We start from the raw sequence: 22193 nt of genomic DNA, 5'->3' as shown, positions 1-22193 counted from the left end.
TTTGAAGTCGTTAGTCCTATCGTGTCGCCAAATTGAGTCCTTACAATGTGAAGCATGTCAATTAGGTAAATACCATAGGGTGCCTTTTGCCTCTAAGTGTGAGAGTCATGTTAGTAGTCCTTTTCATTTAGTTCATTATGATATTTGGGGTCCAATAAACACTACCTCATTGTTGGATTTTAGATATTTTGTCACTTTTGTCGATGATTATTCTAGAGTTACCTATCTTTATCTTATGAAATAAAGGTCTGAATTATACTCAATTTTTAAAACATTTTATGTGGAAATAACGACTCAATTTAATGCTTCACTTCGTATTTTTCGGTCTGATAATGCTCGTGAATATTTTCATACATCTTTGTCTCAATTTTTTGATGATCATGGTATAATTCACCAATCTTCATGCCCCTATACTCCACAACAAAATGGTGTTGCTGAACGCAAAATGCATCATTTGTTTGAGGTAACTCGTGCCTTAATGTTTCATATGCATGTACCCAAATCAAGTTGGAGTGATGCTGTTCTCACTGCCTGTCACCTGATTAAACGTATGCCTTCCAACATTCTACGTGGTCAGATCCCTTATGTTGTGCTCTCTCCTAATGCACCTTTGTTTCATCTACCTCCTAAGATCTTTGGTTGTGTGCTATGCTTACATTAGGTCCGGGGAGTGACAAACTTGATCCTAGATCCATTAAATGTGTTTTTCTTGGGTATTCTCGTACTCAAAAGGGATACCAATGTTACTCACCTACTCTTTGTTGTCGTTTCATTATTGCTGATGTAACATTTGATGAATCTCAATCCTATTTCTCTCCATTGGTTGCTAGTTATAGTTCTCTTCCTTGTCTTCCTCTCCTACCACCTGTGTCTTATACTGAATCTCCTCAAAAACCACTCTAGGTGTATCGTCATTGACAAAAACCTCCAACAGAGACTTCTTCCCCGCCTCCTAATGCTGCCTCTCTTCCAATTGCTTTGCGCAAAGGTAAGCGTTCTTGTACCTCTCATCCTATCTCTCAGTTTGTCTCCCATAGTCATTTGTCCTCATTTCTCTATTCTTTTACCACATCCTTGAATTCTACTGTTGTTCCTAAGTTTATCCAGGAGGCTATGCCGAGACATACGATGTCAACTATGCCGAGACATTCTCACCTGTTGCTAAAATTTCTTTTATTCGAATTTTGATCTCCTTGGCTGCTAATTTGAGCTAGCCATTATTTCAGTTAGATGTTAAAAGTGCCTTCTTGAATGGCAATTTGAAGGAAGAGGTGTATATAGAGCAACCACCTGGGTTTGTTGCTCAAGGGGAGTCTGGAAAAGTGTGTAAGTTACACAAGGCCATCTATTGTCTTAAACAATCTCCTAGAGCTTGGTTTGGTAAATTCGGTGAAGTAGTGTTAAAGTTTGGATTACGACGTTGCCACTTTGATCACTCTATGTTTTCTCATACCTCTGCAAGAGGAAAGATTTTGTTGATAGTATATGTTGATGATATTATAATCACTAGCGATGACAAGAAGGGTATTGATGGTTTGAAGAGATACTTTCAAAACTCCTTTCGAACTAAGGATCTGGGTACACTTCGTTATTTCTTGAGTGTGGAGGTAACACGATTTAAAGAAGGCATCAGTTTATCACAAAGGAAGTATGTGTAGGATATTTTGGAAGAAACTGGCTTGTTAGAATCTAAACCAATGGAGACTCCTATGGTTCCTAATGTTAAATTATATGAAGATCGGGGGGAGCTGTTATCTAATCCTAAGAGATATCATCATCTGGTTAGTAAACTGAATTATCTCACAATTACTCGCCCAGATATATCATTAGCAGTCAGTGTTTTGAGCCAGTATATGAAAGATCCTTGCCTTCCACATTGGGAGGCAATTATTCGAATTGTGAGGTATATTAAAGCACATCCAGGTCGTGGTCTTTTGTATAAAGCTAATGGTCACCTACAAGTAGAAGCCTACACTAATGCTAATTGGGTTGGATCACCGTCAGATAGAAAATCCACTACTAGGTATTGCACTTTTATGGGAGGAAACCTGATTACTTAGAGAAGTAAGAAACAAATTGTTGTTGCCAGATCTAGTGTAGAGGCTGAGTATAGAGCCATGGCACACACATCATGTGAGCTTATGTGGATTAAGCATTTACGTAAGAAATTAAGATTTATTGTGAAGCTGCCTATGACTATGCATTGTGATAATCAAACATCAATTTACATTGCCTCCAATCTTGTGTTCCATGAGCGAACCAAGCATATTGAAGTAGATTGTCATATTACTTGGGAAAAAGTAGAAGATGGTGTGATTGTGACCCCATACGTCTCTACAAGAGTCCAAATTGCTAATATGTTTACCAAAGCTTTATGTAAGACTCATTTGGGTTTATTATGTAACAAGCTAGGATTGTATGATATATACTATCCAACTTGAGGGGGAGTGTTATGAGTTTAAACTAGGGGTAAAATAGTAATGACATAGTACTCCTTTATATATAAATAATATTTTATGTGTTAGGGTTGACTTATCAAACCCTAGACACTTTCATCTTAACAACACTCTTCAAAGGAAAGGAATGGTCATTGATGCCACAAATTGCCTTATATAAGACTAAACATCAAAGTTACCACTCCCATTCAAACTCCATCTCATCTTGTCACCTCCTCCCATATAGGCTCCTGAGAATAAATATGATAAAATATAAAAGTAAAAATAAAAAGAATACAATACATGGACTCCAACATCCAATCACGAAAGTCTGTGGAAAAACATATTCCACCTGATAATCCAATGTAGCAAAGACTAAAGCCTCCCTATCTGCTGAACACTTAAACAGAGTAGGGTACAAATCCTTTGGAGGAATGTGTCCACACCATTTAACGTACCAAAGCCTTTCTAGAATATACTGATGAGAATCAACAAGAATTAAAGGATTCATTGCATGTTCCAGTTGAGCCTATTACTAAAGCAAGATCCAAGAAGATCAAAAAAGCACTTAATGGGTTGATTCAAGAGATTTGGCCCAAAGGAAGATGAAGGCGTAATAAATTTAATTCAAGCTATTATTGATAGGGCTAATCTGGCTTAATTGGGCGTAATTTATGGTGTAGATTAATGGCTAATTGACTTTACAACTCCATACCAATTAATAGCTATTTTTCCTATTCTAGAACTGCTAATTTCAGACCAAATCCACCTTAATTTTAGGCTTCTATTATTTAGTACGTTTTTTAGCTATTTTCCTATTTTTAAGCTGCTAATTTTAGATCAAATCAACCTTAATTTAGGCTTCTATTATTTAGTACGTTTTTTTTATATTTTCCTATTTTCAGTCATGTCTTATAAATAGCATGCACTCATTGTAATGGAGGGATTATTGAATAAAAATCAGAAGAAAAAAAAAACGTGAGGTTTTGCTTCTTCTAGTTCTTCAAGAACTATGAACTTATCAAGGATTCTTCCTTGTGGTGTTCAAATTTTATACCTTCGGTTCGTGATTCAATTATAATTATTGGGTCAAGGTTTGTGTTTGCGTTTCATTTATAAACGTTGGGTCGGGGTTTCTATCAAAATCTAAATTTTAGCTTTCTTGGGTAAGTATTCCAATATTATTTGTTGGGTCTCAAAGCGTATCGATTGAGGTTTGCATCAAATACTAGAAAGCCAAACAAGGCATTCATGATTCCACTATTAAGAAAAACCCAAAAAAAAAGGGGAACTACAAAATTGAAAGGATAAGAAAATAGAAATTATGTTCAGAACGAAAATTCCTCCAATAGTATGTATATAAAGAAGATCAAGTAACTGAATTTCTGAAAATATTACATATGGACTAAGCAGCTAGAATTTGTAGAAGAAGAATACAATATTAAGAAAATGGTCCTCTGTCTTGAGAAGTACAAGAACACTTTTATACCAAGAGAAGTACTTAGAAATGCCCTGATGCGAAGTCAAGTAAACTCTAAGAGGGTTTAGCACTATCATGTCTCCCATCATCGACTGTTTGAAGCAAGGTGAGTTTAAATGAACAAAGGTTGTTGCCAAAGCCTTTAGAGAGACCAAGAGAAAGATGACAGAAGCACCGTCATGTGCCTCTCAGATTTCACAAATGTTTTTGAAGTGGAGTGCAACACATTGATATTGGCATAGGTAGAGTATTTGGTTAGGAGCGTCACTTGACAACCCATTTTTGAGAGAAACTTAAAAAGGCTAAGCAAAGTTACTTGACATGTGACAAGGAGTTCTATGCATCATACAAAGCTTTATGGAATTGATGCCATTATACCACAAAAGTTTTTCCTCCATTCTAAACATGAAACCCTAAGCCTCCTCAACTCCCAAAAGAAGCTGAAATTTAGACATGGTAGTTGGTTCAAGTTCCTACAGTGCTACTCTTTTGCGTTGAAGCATAGGTTAGGAGTTGAGAACAAAGTGGTTAATGCTCTTAGTTAGTCTTAGTGATGAGCATAAAAATCACAAGGTTAGAAAGGCATAAGGAGCACTATGAGTTGTGCCTAGACTTTAGAATGATAAATACAACCTTGAGCAACTGGCAGCGCCCTATCATGGACCACTACACAGTCAAAGAGACTTCCTAGTGTGGGGAATTCAAGTTGGTGGCCTTTCCAGATATTTTGGACATGATAAGACCATTGAAGAAGTGCCAATTTCACTAGCCAATCCTCAAGAGAGACATTGCTAAGCTTATTAGCCAACGTCTTATATCAATTGGCCAAACACCAAAAGTAGAACACTAGCCTTTATACCTTATACCTCACTACCTGTGCCACACTCCCACTGACAAGACATGGATTTCGTGCTAGGACTCCCATGTACTCTTAGGAAGCATGATTCAATTTTAGTGGTAGTAGACATATTCTCTAAGATGGCCCTTCATTCCACAATGTAAAACCTTAGATAAAATTGAACTTATTCCTAGCACCAAGTGAACCTTCATAGTTTGAGCTAATGATAATCTATTAATCCATCAAATCTTTTTTGATAAGTAGTACAAGTTTTATTGAAAATGAAAAGTACTCTATGGTCACAATGGAAAGTAGCTTAAAAATTACACAAAATATCAAATAGAAAATCTAAGGGAGTTTTGGAACTCAAAAATGGAAGAACAATATGTAAAACACCATGTCAAAGACCAATCAAATAAGGCACGCATCATCAAGGATTGCAATTGATTAAAAGATCTCTCAACGCCATCAAACATACAACTATTCCGTTCCCTCCATAGTATCCACATCAAGCATGCCGACAATAGATTCCATACATCAGAGGAGTGTTTCCCAAACCAATTTCTCCAACAAAATAATAGAGTATGGACAATTAATGCCAACACCCACTGGATCTCAAACATCCTAAACACTTCAGTCCACAAAATATATGCAACATCACAATGAAGTAACAAATGATTCACCGTTTCCCCACTACACTGGCACATAAAACACCAACTTACTAATGAGAAACCCCTCTAGATTAGATTATCAAGAGCGGGAATCTTAGCTGACGCTGCTATCCACAAGTAGAACAACACCCTCTTTGGGGCCTTAACTCTCAAAATGCCTTTCCATGGAAAAGAATGATCATTGGTACTGCAAATGGCCTTGTTGTAAGATTGAATATCAAAATTGCCATTCCCATTTAATCACTGTATCATCCTACCCACTCCCTCTCCTCTAGGCATCTAATAGTAATTATGATCAAAAATAGAATAAGCTACCTTCAACTCCCAATCATGAATATCTTTGTGGATCTGCAAATTCCAACACCTAACCTCTATCTGAAATTGCAACATATTAGAGACTAGTGCTTCTTTGTCCTCCTCTAAAAACTCGAACAAATTAGGGCATAGATCCTTAAGAGGAAGGTTGCCAATCCAAAGATCATACCAAAGTCTTATACGATTTCCCTCACCTACCTCGAAAGCCATATGTTGGAAGAAACTATCCGAACCCAATCTAATAATCCTCCACGAACTACATGATGCAGTTCATTTTTAAAGCTAGTTGTTTACTAGTGCTTATGTTGTATGATAAGAAGATCCTTTCACTTGTAACAAAAATTTAGTTAGTTGATAGATTGTTAGTGATAAGTGCAATAGTCTATTTGTTAGTTAGAGATGTTTGTTAGGCTTTGGCCAATCACACGGCAGCCACATGATAGGTTCTTGTAACTAACTTTCTATCCTATCAGCATCTTGCTTATGTATCTATAAATAAGCAAGGTTGCCCTCATCGTAACTAGTTGAATTGGAATCTAAGAAATCTCTACCTATGAGGTATTATTCCAGAAGTGTGTCTCTTGAAGAGCTAATTCATTCTTTCTTTTCTCTAAGCAACTTAGCTTTCTAAAACATCTTTTCTTTTCACAATTTTTCCTCCATCACTACACCCATGCATGTCCTCTACTAAATTTTGCACACCATCCACCCCTATCGTCCCTATATTTGGAGACAATCACCCAATGCCAGAAGTGAGTAGCTTCATGCCCAAATCTCCATAACCATTTCCCTAGTAATGCTTGATTAAAGCTCCCAATCCTCCTAACCCCTAAACCACCTACCTCAATGGGTGAACAAACCTTAACCCACGCTACCAACAGGTACTTAAACTCCTCCTGCAAAGCCCCCCACAAGAAATTCCTGTTATGAGTAATAGGGTCAAAACAGTAATATCATGTACCTTATATATAAATAACATTTTATGTGTTAGGGTTGAATAATTAGCAACCCTAAAACACTTTCACAATAAACTACATGGTATCAGAGCACCAACTCGCCGCTGCCGTTAACCCTCCGACCACCACCTACCGACATTGTTGTCGCCGGCAACCCTAACCTGACTCACTAGCTCCGACGACCCTAACCGAGACCTCCGGCGATCTCGATTTAGTGGCTGAAGGAGTCATCCCGCACTGGTGACCCTTTCTCTAGTCTCGCGACACCAAATCGACGTCGCCTGACCACCAGAGAGGCAGGGTTTTACTCGCCCTCCTCAGGCGGTATCTGGCTTACTCGTCGGTCCTCGCGCCGCCGGTCCTGCACCCTAGCGCCGCCGCTGGAGTTTTTCTATTGAGGGTTTTCAACCATGGTTTGACTTGTTTTTTTCTTTCTCCCCTTCTTCGATACGGTCTCTGATTTTCTGTTCAGGCAGCCTTAGGTTGAATATGTGTTGGATATTTTGGAAGAAATTGGCTAGGATCTAAACCAGTGGAGACTCCTATGGATCCTAATGTCAAATTGTATGAAGATCAGGGGGAGCTGTTATCTAATCCTAAGAGATATTGTTGTTTGGTTGGTAAACTAAATTATCTCACAATTACTCGCCCAGATATATCATTTGTAGTTAGTGTTTTGAGCCAGTTTATGAAAGATCCTCGCCTTCCACATTGGGAGGCAGTTATTCGAATTGTGAGGTATCTTAAAGCACATCCAGGCTGTGGTCTTTTGTATAAAACTAATGGTCACCTACAGGTAGAAGCCCACACTGATGCTAATTGGGCTGGATCACCGTCAAATAGAAAATCCACTACTGGGTATTACACTTTTCTGGGAGGAAATCTGATTACTTGGAGAAGTAAGAAACAAACTGTTGTTGCCAGGTCTAGTGCAGAGGCTAAGTATAGAGCCATGGCACACACATCATGTGAGCTTATGTGGATTAAGCATTTACTTGAGGAATTAAGATTCATTGTGAAGCTGCCTATGACTATGCATTGTGATAATCAAGCAGCAATTTACATTGCCTCCAATCCTGTGTTCCATGAGCGAACCAAGCATATTGAAGTAGATTGTCATATTACTCGGGAAAAAGTAGAAGATGGTGTAATTGCTACTCCTTATGTTTCTACAAGAGTCCAGATTGTTGATATGTTTACTAAAGCCTTATGTAAGACTCGTTTGGGTTTATTATGTAACAAGCTAGGATTGTATGATATATACTCTCCAGCTTGAGGGGGAGTGTTATGAGTAATAGGGGCAAAACAGTAATATCATGTACCTTATATATAAATAACATTTTATGTGTTAGGGTTGAATAATTAGCAACCCTAAAACACTTTCACAATAAACTACAATTCCTATGAATCCTTTCTAACCTATCCACCATAGACTTAGGGATAGTGAATAAAGAAAGGTAATAGATTGGGTAGACTGATAGAGTGCTTTTCAACAGAGTAAGTCTACCACCATAGAAAAGTATAGTCTCTTCCAACCCAAAAGTTTCCTCTCCATCTCTAAAGTAGTCCCACATAGAAACTACTTTAAAGTGTGCACCAAAAGGCATTCCCAGATACGTCATTGGCAAACTGGCAATTCTACAACGTAAAATATCTGCTAATGCAACCAAGTTATCCACCTCACCTACTGAGACTACCTCACTTTTACCAACATGGACTTTCAAACTTGTAACAGCTTCAACAAATGAACACCATCTTGATATATAGGAGTTGCTGTGTAGATGCACGACAAAATAGAATTGTATCATCAGCAAATAAAGATGTGAAATATTCAACCCTTAAGTCCCACTTAAAAACCACGAATAAAACCACCCTCCTCAATCTTCTCAACATTTGACTTAGAACCTCCATGGCCAGAATAAATAGAACTGGTGATAGAGGTTTTCCTTGCCTTAAGCCCCTTGAAATACAAAAAACTCCAACAGGAGAACCATTAACCAAAACTGAGAACTAAATAGTAGAGACACAAACAATCATCCAGCTCCTCCACCTTTCCCCAAAACCCATCCTATCCAAAAAGAAGAACAAAGAATCTCAATTCACCTGATTATAGACTTTCTCAATGTCCAACTTACAATAACTCGGAATATCTTACAAACCCATGGGTAGAACTCACCCTTGAAAACCGACTTGCAAGGAAAGGGTGCCCAAGAGCTTATAAACACATGGTTAAGCTTACACTTAATCCATATAGGATACTAGGATCATAACATACCACCATGCTCTGCAACCGACGTCCACAACGGCTCACTCTAGCAACACTGATCCAATGGTAGCCCTTTTTCTTTTGGTGGCTCCACTCACCTATCAGTTATTTTAATCTAGCCTCTAGGTCACCCCCTCCAGAATCCGACCACAAAGCCACAACTCATTTGATCCTATACTCAATGAGCTACTCCCGATTATTCGGGGTGGTGATTGACTCTAATACCAAATGTTACAAACCTAAGGGTAGAACTCACCCTTAAAAACCGACTTGCAAAGGGAGTGTGTCCAAGAGCTTATAAACACATGGTTAGGATTACACTTAATCCATATGGGACAATAGGATCATAATAGAATACGACTCTTCACTCTATTATCTAGGCACTCATTGGCAATAAAAACTGAATCCAAAATCTGTCTGCCTCCAACGAAAGCATTATGTGACTTGGATATGAGTTTATCTATTAGCCAACACCTTATGCACACTATGCACAAGGCTAATGGGCCGAAAATCCTAGATATTCGCTGCATTATTCTTTTTGAGAATTAACGCAAGGAAAGAGGCATTTAAGGAATTTTTAAATACACAATGTCTATGGAAAGTCAGGGAAAAAAAAAAAAAAAAAAAGGCCATGACATCCCCTTAAACCACCCTCCAGCACTTTTGAAAAAATGCCATAGTAAAACCATTTGGACCTGGATCCCTACAGTATTTTCATAGTATTTCATCATCTTTCAGCAATTTAAAAGTAGCCCAGAAGTTTAACTAGACTGTCTGAGCCCCTCACAGCAAAGAGAAGAAAAGTAGAAGGTTCGAGCAACTTGTCACCATAAATGCATGACTCTGTCTTGTGAATAGAGATCACACACAAGGCTAGTAATTTCTACCAGCCATGCATTACATTAGAAAATGGATTTTCTAATTTCCACCAGCCATGCATTACTTGATGAATATACAGTATATTAGTGTGATGATGCACTAGGATCAATATGATTCCCAAGAAAAGGACATACCTGTAGAGTGTCTCATATACTAACGGAACAGAAATTATGTAATGCGGTTGATAATGTTGCAAATCATCCTATCAAAAATAAAATATCAATAAATAGATAATTTTTTTTGCTACATATTATATAAACTTTGAAACCAAATGTAAATAGATAAACTAAAATATATTTACACTCTTTAACATCTTGACAATTAAGGAAATATTAATTCTTAAAGTTGTTCAAAATCATTTAACATGCATAATAATAATTGATCACAAGAAGACTACCTTCAAGTTTCTCACAGTCGTGTATACTTGTTCAACTCCATGTGTGAAGATAAAATACTCGCAAGCTCGTTCATACGCATGCCAAGGTGGAAGCATGCTTACAAATCTATCACCAACTTCAGCAGGTACAATGTCCCACAAGTTTTTTATCTAGAAAACAATTGAAAAAGAAATAGCCTCATTAATAAGCCAATTACTAAAGTATAGCGTTCAATGGTAACATCACAAAAAGTTGAACAACGCAATGGCTTGCCAAAATCCAATGAAAGCTTAGGAAAGTGCAATATATACTATTCACTGGTGTATAATGTCATTGTTATGAGTATAATGCTAGGGGCTACAGTAATATCAATGTACTCCTTTATATATAAATAATATTTTATGTGTTAGGGTTTAGTTAACAAACCCAAGACACTTTTTCCCCGCAACATGGTATTGGAGCAAGCCTCTATCTACTGTTAACCCCACCAACCACAACCCTCCACCTTTCCACCACCGAAGTCCATAGCCCACCCACTTTCCGCCGCCAACAACCACAACCCAACTACTTTCTGCCACTAACAGCCACAACAAACCCAAGTTCACTGGTTGGAGGCGTCGACTAGCTTTGACAACTACTTTGTGGTTCGCATGACAGCATTCCGTCGTTGCCTGACCGCAATGCTGTTGTGGTTCTAGTCGTCTTCCTCCGGCGGCCCACTGGCACACCTTTTCTCCACCAACAGTAACTCCGATCTTCGCACTGCTGCCGGACAGCCTTGGGAATTGATCTGATTTTCTATGGTTCAAATTGTTGTTTTTGGTCTAATATGTTTTGATTTTATATTTGGGTAATCATTGTTGGAACTTTTTTTTATGGTTTGTTCAATACCTAGTGTAAGTTTGATGTTGTTTGCGTTGCTGAGGAGATATTTGCTGGCCTTGTTGGAGTGGCTGTGGTGAATGGCTGTTGGACTTGTTGCTTATTGGAATTATTGGTGTTGAATTTGTCTAGTTGTAATTAGTTGGTTTCGGGTCCACTGGTTTATTTATTTATGGTGAGTTTGTTGATCAAATAGGTCTATTTATTTATAGTGAGTTCGTTGATCAAATGGCTGCTATGGAGACCAAAGATAGCATTCAACCCACTAATTATTTATTGCCTCCAGACAAGTTATCTAATGCTTCCATTTGTCTTACTGGAAGTAATTATGCTAGTGGGCCAAGCAGTTGAAGTGTTTCTTCTTGGTAGAAAGAACTTTGATTACATGATGCTATGCTCACTGCCTATCGCCTGATCAATCACATGCCTTCTATTGTTCTAGGTCGTCAAATCCCTTATATTGTGCAATCTCCTACTACACCTTTATTTTGTGTGTGCTATTTAATCTCTTAGGCCCAAGGGGTGATATTATTGGGTATTCTCATACTCAGAAGGGATACTGGTGTTACTCACCTACTCTTCGTCTTCATTTCATTAGTGCTAATGCCACCTTTCATGAATCTCAACCCTATTTTTCTCTTCTGTTGGTAGTGACAGTTCTCTCCCCGGTCTCCTTGCTTACCCCTCGTGTCTCTTGCTATAACTCCTTAGAAACCAGTCCAAGTGAATTGTCGTCATAAAAAACCTCCAATTGAGACTTCTTCCCCGCCTAGCGATCCACCTCTCGACCCTAACTCTCTTCACATTGTTTTGCTCCAAGGTAAGCATACTTGTACATCCTATTTCCCAATTTGTCTCTTATGGCCCTTTATCTCTAGCACTCTTTGCTTTTACTACGTCAATGTCCTCTATTGTTGTTCCTAAGTCTGTACAAGAGGCTACGTCAATTCCTAGTTGGAAAGTTGCTATGGATGAAGAAATGTTTGCCTTATCTCAAAATGCCTCTTGGGGTTTAGTTTTTCCTCCTCAAGGGAAAACTACTGTTGGCCGTTGTTGAATGTATATTGTGAAGTACTTGCTTGGTGGTTCTATTGAGAGTTTGAAGGCTCGATTTGTTGCCAAAGGGTATACCCAAACATATGGTGTTGATTATGTAGACATTCTCTCCTTTTACTAAAAATGTTTCAGTCATAATTTTAATTTCCTTAGCTGCTAATCTGGGTTGGTCACTATTCCAATTGGACATTAAAAATGCATTTTTAAATGCCGATTTGAAGGAAGAGTTGTACATGGAGAAACCACCTGGGTTTGTTGCTCAGGGGGAGTCTGTGAAGGTGTGTAAGCTACATAAAGCCATCTATGGTCTTAAGCAATCTCCCAGAGCTTGCTTTGGGAAATTTGGGGTAGCAATGTTAATGTTTGGATTGCGCATTGCCAATCTAATTGCTCTGTATTTTCTCATACCTTTGAAAGAGGAGAGATTCTATTGATAATGTATATTGATGATATCATAATCACTAGTGATGACAGAAAGGGTATTCATGATTTGAAGATCTTCGAAAACTCATTTCAAACTAAGGATTTGCGCAAACTTCATTATTTCTTGGGTATTGAGGTAGCATGATCTAAAGAAAGTATCGGTTTATCACAAAGAACGTATGTGTTGGATATTTTGGAAGAAACTGGCTTGTTAGGATCTAAACCAATGGAGACCCCTGCGGATCATAATGTCAAATTGTATGAAGATCAAGGGGAGCTATTATCTAATCCTAAGAGATATCGTCATCTGATTGGTAAACTAAATTATCTCACAATTACTTGCTTAGATATATCATTTGCAGTTAGTGTTGTGAGCTAGTATATGAAAGCTTCTTGTCTTTTACATTGGGAGGCAGTTATTCGAATTGTGAGGTATCTTAAAGCACATCCAGGTTGTGGTCTTCTATATAAAGCTAATGGTCACCAACAATTAGAAGCCTTTACTAATGCCGATTAGGCAGGATCACCGTAAGATAGAAAATCCACTCCTGGATATGGCACTTTTCAAGAAGGAAACCTAATTACTTGGAAAAGTAAGAAACAAAGTATTATGTGCAAAGGCTAAGTATAGAGCCATGGCACACACATCATGCAAGCTTAAGCATTTACTTGAGAAATTAAAATTTGTTGTGAAGGTGCCTATGAATATGCATTGTGATAATCAAGCAACAATTCACATAGCCTCCAATCCTGCGTTCCATGAGCGAACCAAGCATATAGAAATAGATTGTCTCATTACTCGGCATAAAGTAGATGGTGTAATTTCTACTACATATGTTTATGCAAGAGTCCAAATTGCTGATATTTTTACCAAAGCTTCATGTAAAACTCGTTTGGATTTATTATGTAACAAGTTGGGATTGAGGGGTAGTGTTATGGGTATAATGCTAGGGGCAAAACAGTTATATCAATGTACTCCTTTATATATAAATAATATATTATTTGTTAGGGTTTAGTTAACAAAGCCAAGACATGTTTTCCCCACAACAGTCATATTAGCCCATAATCACTTTCTCTGTCATTTCATGTGTACGTACATAGGACCTCCAAGCAATCTATTAATAAGGGTTGAAAGACTTGGCCTTGAAGGCGACAACTATCCCAACAGGTCAAATAAAATTAGTGATAACAAGTATGATGATGATGATGATGATGATGATGTTGATGATACAACATGATGATGATGTTATTGTAGCTCAATCATACAGTACAAACATGAGGAAATAATAAATCAGTGCATGAAGTTTAAATTATTGTTGATATAACATATGCCAAAGTAATACTACCAGAAAAGAACAAACCAAATTAAGCACTCACACCTGGTGCATCAGATTGCGATGTGTAAGCATAACACCTTTCGGATTGCCAGTGGTTCCACTTGTGTATACAAGTGTAGCAATATCATCAGAGCTGATGGCTTCATATATATAATGCTGTCCTGCAAGCAGAATGGTTACTTTCAGAACTTCAAAACTTATTTATTGTACATTAATTGCACGCAAAACGAAAGATTGATGTATACACATCAAAGACAATTACAGAAAATTTTGAATCATCAGAATGAGTGTATTGCAAAAGGTATTCTGTTTTAGATAGGAATAAATGTTTGTTCGCTAGGGTAGCAGTGTATGACAATAAATTTGGTTGAAATCCTAACGAGTCCTACATACTTACTCTATTCTCTTCCTCCAAGAGATGCAGGACTTTTTTTGGCTGCAACTCCTATCCTACTTCTGGCCTCAGTTTTGCTTTATGCTTTTTAAGGAATAGACATTCCAACTTTAATAATCTCAGTTATGCAGATTCCTTAAATTTTAATGATAAAAAAATCCCAGCTAACAACACAAACATATTACTTTCTTTTTTTATTAGGTATTAGATACACACCCGGTGGGTCTTGAACCCACAACCTCATCCTCCACCTTATTCTTATAAAAGGAGGAGGTGTCATTTGAACTAGAGCTCATTGAAAACTTTATATAATCTTAAGCCCTCTACAGACTTAAACAAAATATTATATATGTATATAAATTTTCAGGATTTTTGGGGAAAAATTTAAGGTTGACCTATTTTAATATGATTAATAAAACATGATCTAACAACAATAAGTCTAGATTGAAATAGTTAAAACTCTACACTGATAATACCAGAAATAAGCAAAAACTTTACAGCCCATTGCCTTTATTCAGTACTGTCAACTGTAATGTGCATAGGCAATCTTTTCTCTAAGTAAATTTTAGCAGTTTGTCAGAACTGGGATCTGAAATCACACCCTAGTTAGAGGATCAGAACTTGAGTCTGGTGCCTTAGACCATAATGTACTAGCAATCTGCCAGAACATATATCAATTATTAAGAAATTTTGATTCCACCTCATGGCTCTGTCAATTAAATTAATTTGTTTTCATGCTTTGAGAAACCAAGTGACAAGAAGATATCTGCAGACAAGGTTTTAGTATGAACAATGATACCAAAAATTCTTGCTAATACAGTGAGTTTCTTTAAGTAAACCCAGCTATGCATTGACTTACTAGCATTATGAGAATCAAACAATGTCCTGCGACTCCCTTCTCCCAAATCTACAATTTCCTCATAACTGAAAACAGGCGTCCCCTCTATTCCTTCACAAGCTAGGGATGACTTCTCTCCCCAAAGTAGAATAATAAATCTCATAGCAGCCTTGGAACAGAATGCTTCAGCAATTCGATTGAACATATCAGGACTGTCCACAGTGAGTGCAATACTGTAGTAACAATAACATCAAAATTATTTATGTACCGTAGAGCCATTAAAGATGGACATAGAAATCTAACTGACTAAACTCTCAAGAACAAGTTATAACACATATTGTACATGTGCATAGGTTCTAGTGGTGTCTAATGCTCTCAGCAACTCTTCTGAGGTTTCAGAATATCAGCAAATATACTACTGTAGGCATCAGTTACATCCCAGATGTTAAAGAATGAAATGAAATACTTAAAGAAAAAAGATAAAACTAGAATCATTGCTCCATCAAAACATAGTTACAACAAACTATTATTTTTACATTATTAGACAAAACAGTATCATTTTTTTTTTTAGAAGCAAATAATATCCAGAATGTTTATTTAAGATAGTGGTACTGTTGAAGATCCCAGCAGAGACTTTATATATCCGCCCATATAGCAGTGAAATATATTACTTGATAATTGTTAAATTACCAATTGTCCTAAAAACTTAAGCTATTGGGATATGATAAATTTAATCATTTAACCACTTATTTCTAACAATAATCAACAAGATGCTATAAAGAAAGAAGAAAAGGGCATAGCCCCAATACAACCTACTACACATGCCAAAAACAAAACAAACAAACAAAAACCTAAGATCTAAAATTACAAAGATTTAAGAAATCCAAAAAAGAGGAAAAAGCAAAACCCCCCAATTGCTCTCATCTAATTGGAAAGTGATCTCAGAATAAAAATCTCGGTTTAAGTAATGGAACTTCAGTTCCATCAAACGTACTAACAACTCTCTCCCTCCAAATGCACCACATCAAACATAAAGTAATAGAGTTCCATGCATCCTAACTTTGATGTCTTTTGAAGCCATCTCTCCAACATACCAAAAGCTCCCTCACCATATTACGCATTACCCAAGAAACCCCAAATAAATTGAAAACTAACAACCAAGGCTTCATAGCAATATTATGATACAAAAAAGATGATTAATTGTCTTCCCTTTTGTTCACATACCACACCAGTCAACAATGAAACTTTCAAAACTCTTTCACATCCCAAAGTTACTTATTTTGAAGTATTACACAATGAAATTTAAAAATAAAAAATAAAAATAAAAATCTTTAAGCACGCCCATAGCCTTGCATTAGGCTAGTCCACTATTTAGATTTTATTTTGTGCTGCTGTCCAAGAATATAAAGCCAATTTTTGAAACCCTTGCATTCTTCATCACCATTCATGTTGAAAATCCAACAATGGAACTTCCTGCAAAGCTGATAATAAGACCTTACATAATAATTACGATTTTGTTGACACTAACCCAAGCCAATCTATCCATTGCCCTCCCATTGCCTTCCCCCACATAGAATTTGTAAAAACAATCATCAAGAGATTCAAGTTCCAAATCTTGCAATGCCAGTTAGAAAGTAGAATGCAAATGAAGTCATCATTTACTTGGCCATGGACTCAAACTTGTTGATTTTCTCGTTACTTGTTCGATAAGCATAATAATAAGGGTATTTGTGTAATTATGTTATAAACCCTAATATAAATATATGCTAAGCTGGGCATGAGAGATATCTATGCCTCAACTTGAGGGGGAGTGTTGACAGATTCTATGTATGGTATATGTGGAAAGCTATATATGGTATAATCTTGGGCATGAAGGTGAAGGAAATATTCAAAGAAGGAAACTGAGTAATTAGAGATTATTTGATTTCCTATTTCTTCTATTGTATTCCTATTATGAGTTGTAGAGTTTCTCTATTTAATCAAAGTTGTACACAATGGAATAGGAAAGCAATAATACAATTTTTTTATTCCTCACATCTCTTGTTACTAGTTTCTTTTGTTTCTTCAATTAATATTCATATGGAAGATGCCTGGATATGCATTACAAACAAAGACGGCAATTTCATCCCAAATACAATCTGTGCATATGGACAAACAAATAAATATATACACAAAGATCACAATGACAAGTTTGATTGAAATAAGCAGAACAAACTGACTGAAATGAACCGAACCTTTCAGAGTGATTGTATATATGCAATAGCTCTTCAACTGAAGACCTTGAGCCCCTTACCACATTGATTGCTCCAGTGGCCATTATACCTAGACTAAAATAAAGCAAGAAAGTGAGTTTGAAGTTCCAGAAATTAAGCTACTAGTGAAAGGGTCAACTGCTGAAAATATATATTTGCCTTTTATTTTATTTTGTATTTGAATAAATTTATAATATTCTAAAACTGTCATATAGATATACATATGTATACGTGCATATATCTTCTTCTTTTGGATTGGTAAATAGAGGGAGGGAGGCTGGTAGGGTTCGTACCCCAGTGGCCAGCACACAAGCACCACAAGGTGTTGCAACCACCAGGGTATCCCTTAGACCCCCTACATGCACATATCCATATCATATGTTTATGAATACATATATACGCAGAAAGAGTTTCAACCTATATTTTGACAATTTTAGAAGCAGATGGCATATGTGGTTAACAACTTAACATTGCATCACCAATTAAACTATTGCATGGATAGAGTACATAAAGAGTTAAAACAATAACAAAATGGATCTAGCCCAAAAAACTAAACAAAATGAAAAAAAAAAAAAAAAAGAACCAATAATGAAACAAAGGCACTTTATCCTTTTCTCTTTTTTTTTTATGAGTAAGAAAGATGTATATTCAAAAAACTACTAAATGCAAAGTAGCAAAAAGCATATTAAAAAGTACAAAAAAAGAGAGAAATGTGAAAACATAAAAGAAGCACTAATTACAAAGAAAGAGAGAGCTAAGGAACAAAGAGAGAGAATCACTAGATATGAGTCCCCAAGCCCTAGACCAATCAAAAAGGAAACCGGAAAAGAGAGTAAGCAGCTGCTCATCGGATCTATCTAAGTCCTCAAAAGTCCGCCAATTGCGTTCCTTCCAAATACACCACATCAAACATAAAGGAACTGAATTCCAAATGTAAGAAGAATGCTTCCCCAACCAATTCCACCAACCAAATAGAAAATCTGTCACCGAACATGAGAGAACCCACAAAATCCCAAAAGTTTCAAAGACAAAGCTCCACAACCGATAAGCCCTTCCACAGTGTAACAACAAATAATCCACTGTCTCCCCATAATAACGACACATAATGCACCAGTCAACAAAATCAAAGCCCCTAACTCACAAGTTATCTCCCGTGAGAATCCTATCCCATGCAGCTATCCAAACAAAGAAAGGGACCCGGGGTGCCTTAACCTTCCAAATACCTTTTCATGGAAAAACAATGAAAGAAGAACCATGTAAATTATGATAAAACGAATGGATATTAAAATCCTTGTTCTTTGTCAACTTCCATCTCATACGATCACCATCAGTCGCTGAAGGTAAATTGGATGCTAAGAATTGAAAGAAATTATCCACCACATCCGCCTTCCTATCATTAGGACCCACATGAAACGAACATCCCAAATTCTCCTATCTCCCGCTCCTTGGCATACCAAAGATGAGTATACAGAGCCGCTCTGTTTGCAACAAAATTATACAAGACCGGAAAAGCCAAATAGACAGGAAGATCCCCACACCACCCGGTCTGTCCAAAATTTCACTCTATTCCCAACCCCAACCTCAAACTAGATGTTTTTGCTAAAAACTTCCCAACCCATCAAGATACTTCTCCATAAACCTCACCCATGAACACCCCTTCCCAGCTTGGAGGTCCACCCTCCTATTCTTCCGTAAATTTCAAAGCTACCACCTGTCTCCAAAGTCAAATCTCCTTAACCTCGAAACGCCAAAGCCACTTTCCTAGTAGGGCTTTATTTAGAGGCCAGTTTCCTAATTCCTAAACCGCCATTGGCAATTGGTATACACACCTTATCCCATCCTAACAAATGCATTTACGAATCACCACACAAAAAATCCCTTTGCAACTTATCAACTTTGTTAGCCACATGTGTAGGAATGGTGAAAAGAGATTTAAAAAAAATAAGTAGGGAGGCTAGATAATGTACTTTTAAGCGATGTCAATCAACCACCTCAACGGCATACCAAGATAAGTCATTGGCAGGGACCCAACCCAATAGCCCAAGATCTTTGCCAAAGCATGCACATTATTCACCTCCCCTATAGGAACCATTTCACTCTTGGATATGTTGACCTTTAAACCAGTCATCACCTGAAAACAAAGAAGCAACAACCGAACATGTAGGATTTGTTCCCCATCTGCATCACAAAAAACAATAGTATCATCAGCAAACAACAAGTGCGAAACACATTCCCCTCCGTCCCTCCTACCATCTACCCTAAAGCCGCCAAGTAATCCTACCCCCTCCATTCTCTTTACCATCCTACTAAACACCTTCATCATAACTAAAAAAAACATGGTAGACAATAGATCCCCTTGTCTCAAACCTCTAGAACTACCAAAGAAGTCAGTTAGAGACCCATTGACCAACACAGAAAACAGAACTGTAGAAATCTGGGAAGCACGGGTGCGGCGTTTGGGCCGCCGCACCCGCGTCCGACGCGGCCCGTCGCGGGGACGCGCAGGCGACGCCGCTGCCTGCGCGTCCGTGCCGCGTCGAGCATTAAAAAATTAGTTTTTTCGACGCGATTCACGCCAATACGGCGCCGATTCGGGCGAAATCGGGCCGATTCGGCCCGAATCAGTCCGTATCGGGTGAAATCGGCCGATACCGGCCGAAATCCAAAAAAAAAAAAAAAGGTGCAAACGCACCGTTTGGAAAAAAAACCAAGACCCAACCCTCTCCATCTTCATTTTTCTTGCGCCTCTCTCCCACTCTCTACCTTCACTCTTCAGCTAGGCTCTCTCCTATTTTCTGTATTCTAGTTATTATTTACCATTACTCTTAAATTTGGTACATATTTATATAATGTGAAAAAAAAGTATGTTTAGCAATATATTAAACACATAAATAAAAATATTTTTAATAATTTTTTAATCGCCGCACCCCTCCGCACCCGCACCCGCACCCTACTTTTTCAAAAATTGCCGAGTCCCGCACCCGCTCCCGCACCCGCACCCGAATCCCGAAACACACCCGTGCTTCATAGGTAGAGATACAAGTATGAATCCATCTGCACCATTTCTCCCCAAAGCCCATTTTCTCAACAACTTCAGAAGTGCCTCTCAATTCACATTGTCATAAACTTTCTCAATATCTAACTTACAAATCACCCCCAGAATCTTACTCTGCACCCGACTATCAACAAACTCATTAACAATGAGAACTAAATCAAGGATTTGTCGAAATCCTAGAAAACTATTCTAAAATTCAGATATCAACTAATCTAACACCACTTTCAATCAATTTGCCAAAACCTTAGCCAAGATCTTATAAATACTCCCCATGATGAGAACAAGGAAGAGCTCGAGGAAAAGAAGATTAAATATAAAAATATTCAAGAATTGTGGTCTAGTTTTGATGTCGAACCTTCTCTGCACCTTTGATAGGTCATTTTAGTTATTAGCATTGAGTCTTTTAGGTTGAGAAGCTGCATTTTAATTTAGGTCTATTAGAGTAAGGGCAATTTGGTAATTTTTAGAAATTTAGAATGGGCTGTCCTTGGCCGTACCAAAGGCCCCTGAGTCTTATTTTATGTTTACATATTATTAAGTCTTTTATTTAATTATTATTAGTATTCCTATTCATTCTAGGAATAGGTTATTTACCTCCCCTATAGGAACCATTCACTCTTGGATATGTTGACCTTTAAACCAGTCACAGCCTAAAAACAAAGAAGCAACAACCGAACTTGTAGGATTTGCTTCACATCTGCATCACAAAAAAGAATAGCATCATCTACAAACAACAAGTGCGAAACATATTCCCCTCCGTCCCTCCTACCATCTGCCCTAAAGCCGTCATGTAATCCTGCCCCCTCCATTCTCTTCACCATCCCACTAAACACCTTCATCATAACTAAAAATAACATGGTAGACAATAGATCCCCTTGTCTCAAACCTCTAGAACTACCAAAGAAGTCAGTTGAAGATCCATTGAACAACACAAAAAACTGAATTGTAGAAATACAAGTACGAATCCATCTACACCATTTTTCCCCAAAGCCCATTTTCTTCAACAACTTCAGAAGTGCATCCCAATTCACATTGTCATAAGCTTTCTCAATATCTAACTTACAAATCACCCCTGAAATCTTACTTTGACCCGCTATCAACACTCTCATTAGCAATGAGAACTAAATCAAGGATCTGTCTACCTCCTACAAAACTATTCTGAAATTCAGATATCAACTAATCTAACACCACTTTCAATCAATTTGCCAAAACCTTGGCCAAGATCTTATAAATACTCCCCATGATGAGGCCAAGGAAGAGCTCAAGGAAAAAGAAGATTAAATATACAAAGATTCAAGAATTGTGGTCTAGTTTTGATGCCGAACCTTCTTTGCAGCTTTGATAGGTCATTTTAGTTATTAGTATTGAGTCTTTTAGGTTGAAAAGCTGCTAGATCAATTTTAATTAAGGTCTATTAGAACAAGGGCAATTTGGTAATTTCCAGAAATCTGGAATGGGCTGTCCTTGACTATACCAAAGGCCCATGAGTCTTATTTTATGTTTACATATTATTAAGTCTTTTATTTAATTATTATTAGTATTCCTATTCATTCCAGGAATAGGTTATTTACCTCCCCTATAGAACCATTTCACTTAGATATGTTGACCTTTAAACCGGTCACAGGCTGAAAACAAAGAAGCAACAACCGAACATGTAGGATTTGCTCCACATTTGCAACACAAAAAAGAATGGTATCATCTGCAAACAACTAGTGCGAAACACATTCTCCTCCATCCCT

The 22193-nt window shown here is 37.4% G+C and overlaps 1 protein-coding gene across 8 annotated transcripts in view; it reads right to left on the bottom strand.

The window, feature by feature from the left end:
- LOC142624107 (putative acyl-activating enzyme 16, chloroplastic) overlaps positions 1–22193 on the bottom strand; it is a 76954-nt gene that overhangs the window by 32460 nt on the left and 22301 nt on the right. For 6 of the 8 annotated variants that reach the window (XM_075797612.1, XM_075797614.1, XM_075797615.1 and 3 more), the window contains exons 4-8: positions 17382–17469; positions 15169–15380; positions 13958–14076; positions 10238–10387; positions 9975–10042 (exon numbers count right to left, since the gene is read on the bottom strand). In XM_075797612.1, coding sequence (XP_075653727.1) covers positions 9975–10042; positions 10238–10387; positions 13958–14076; positions 15169–15380; positions 17382–17469 — 637 coding nt within the window. Of the gene's footprint in view, positions 1–9974; positions 10043–10237; positions 10388–13957; positions 14077–15168; positions 15381–17381; positions 17475–22193 lie in introns of all 8 variants that reach the window. The other 2 variants (XM_075797617.1, XM_075797618.1) reach the window with 1 other exon arrangement.

The sequence above is a fragment of the Castanea sativa genome, chromosome 2 (genome assembly GCF_040712315.1).
Source record: "Castanea sativa cultivar Marrone di Chiusa Pesio chromosome 2, ASM4071231v1".
In the NCBI taxonomy this organism is placed as follows: Eukaryota; Viridiplantae; Streptophyta; class Magnoliopsida; order Fagales; family Fagaceae; genus Castanea; species Castanea sativa.
This window is presented reverse-complemented; position numbering and strand designations above follow the sequence as displayed.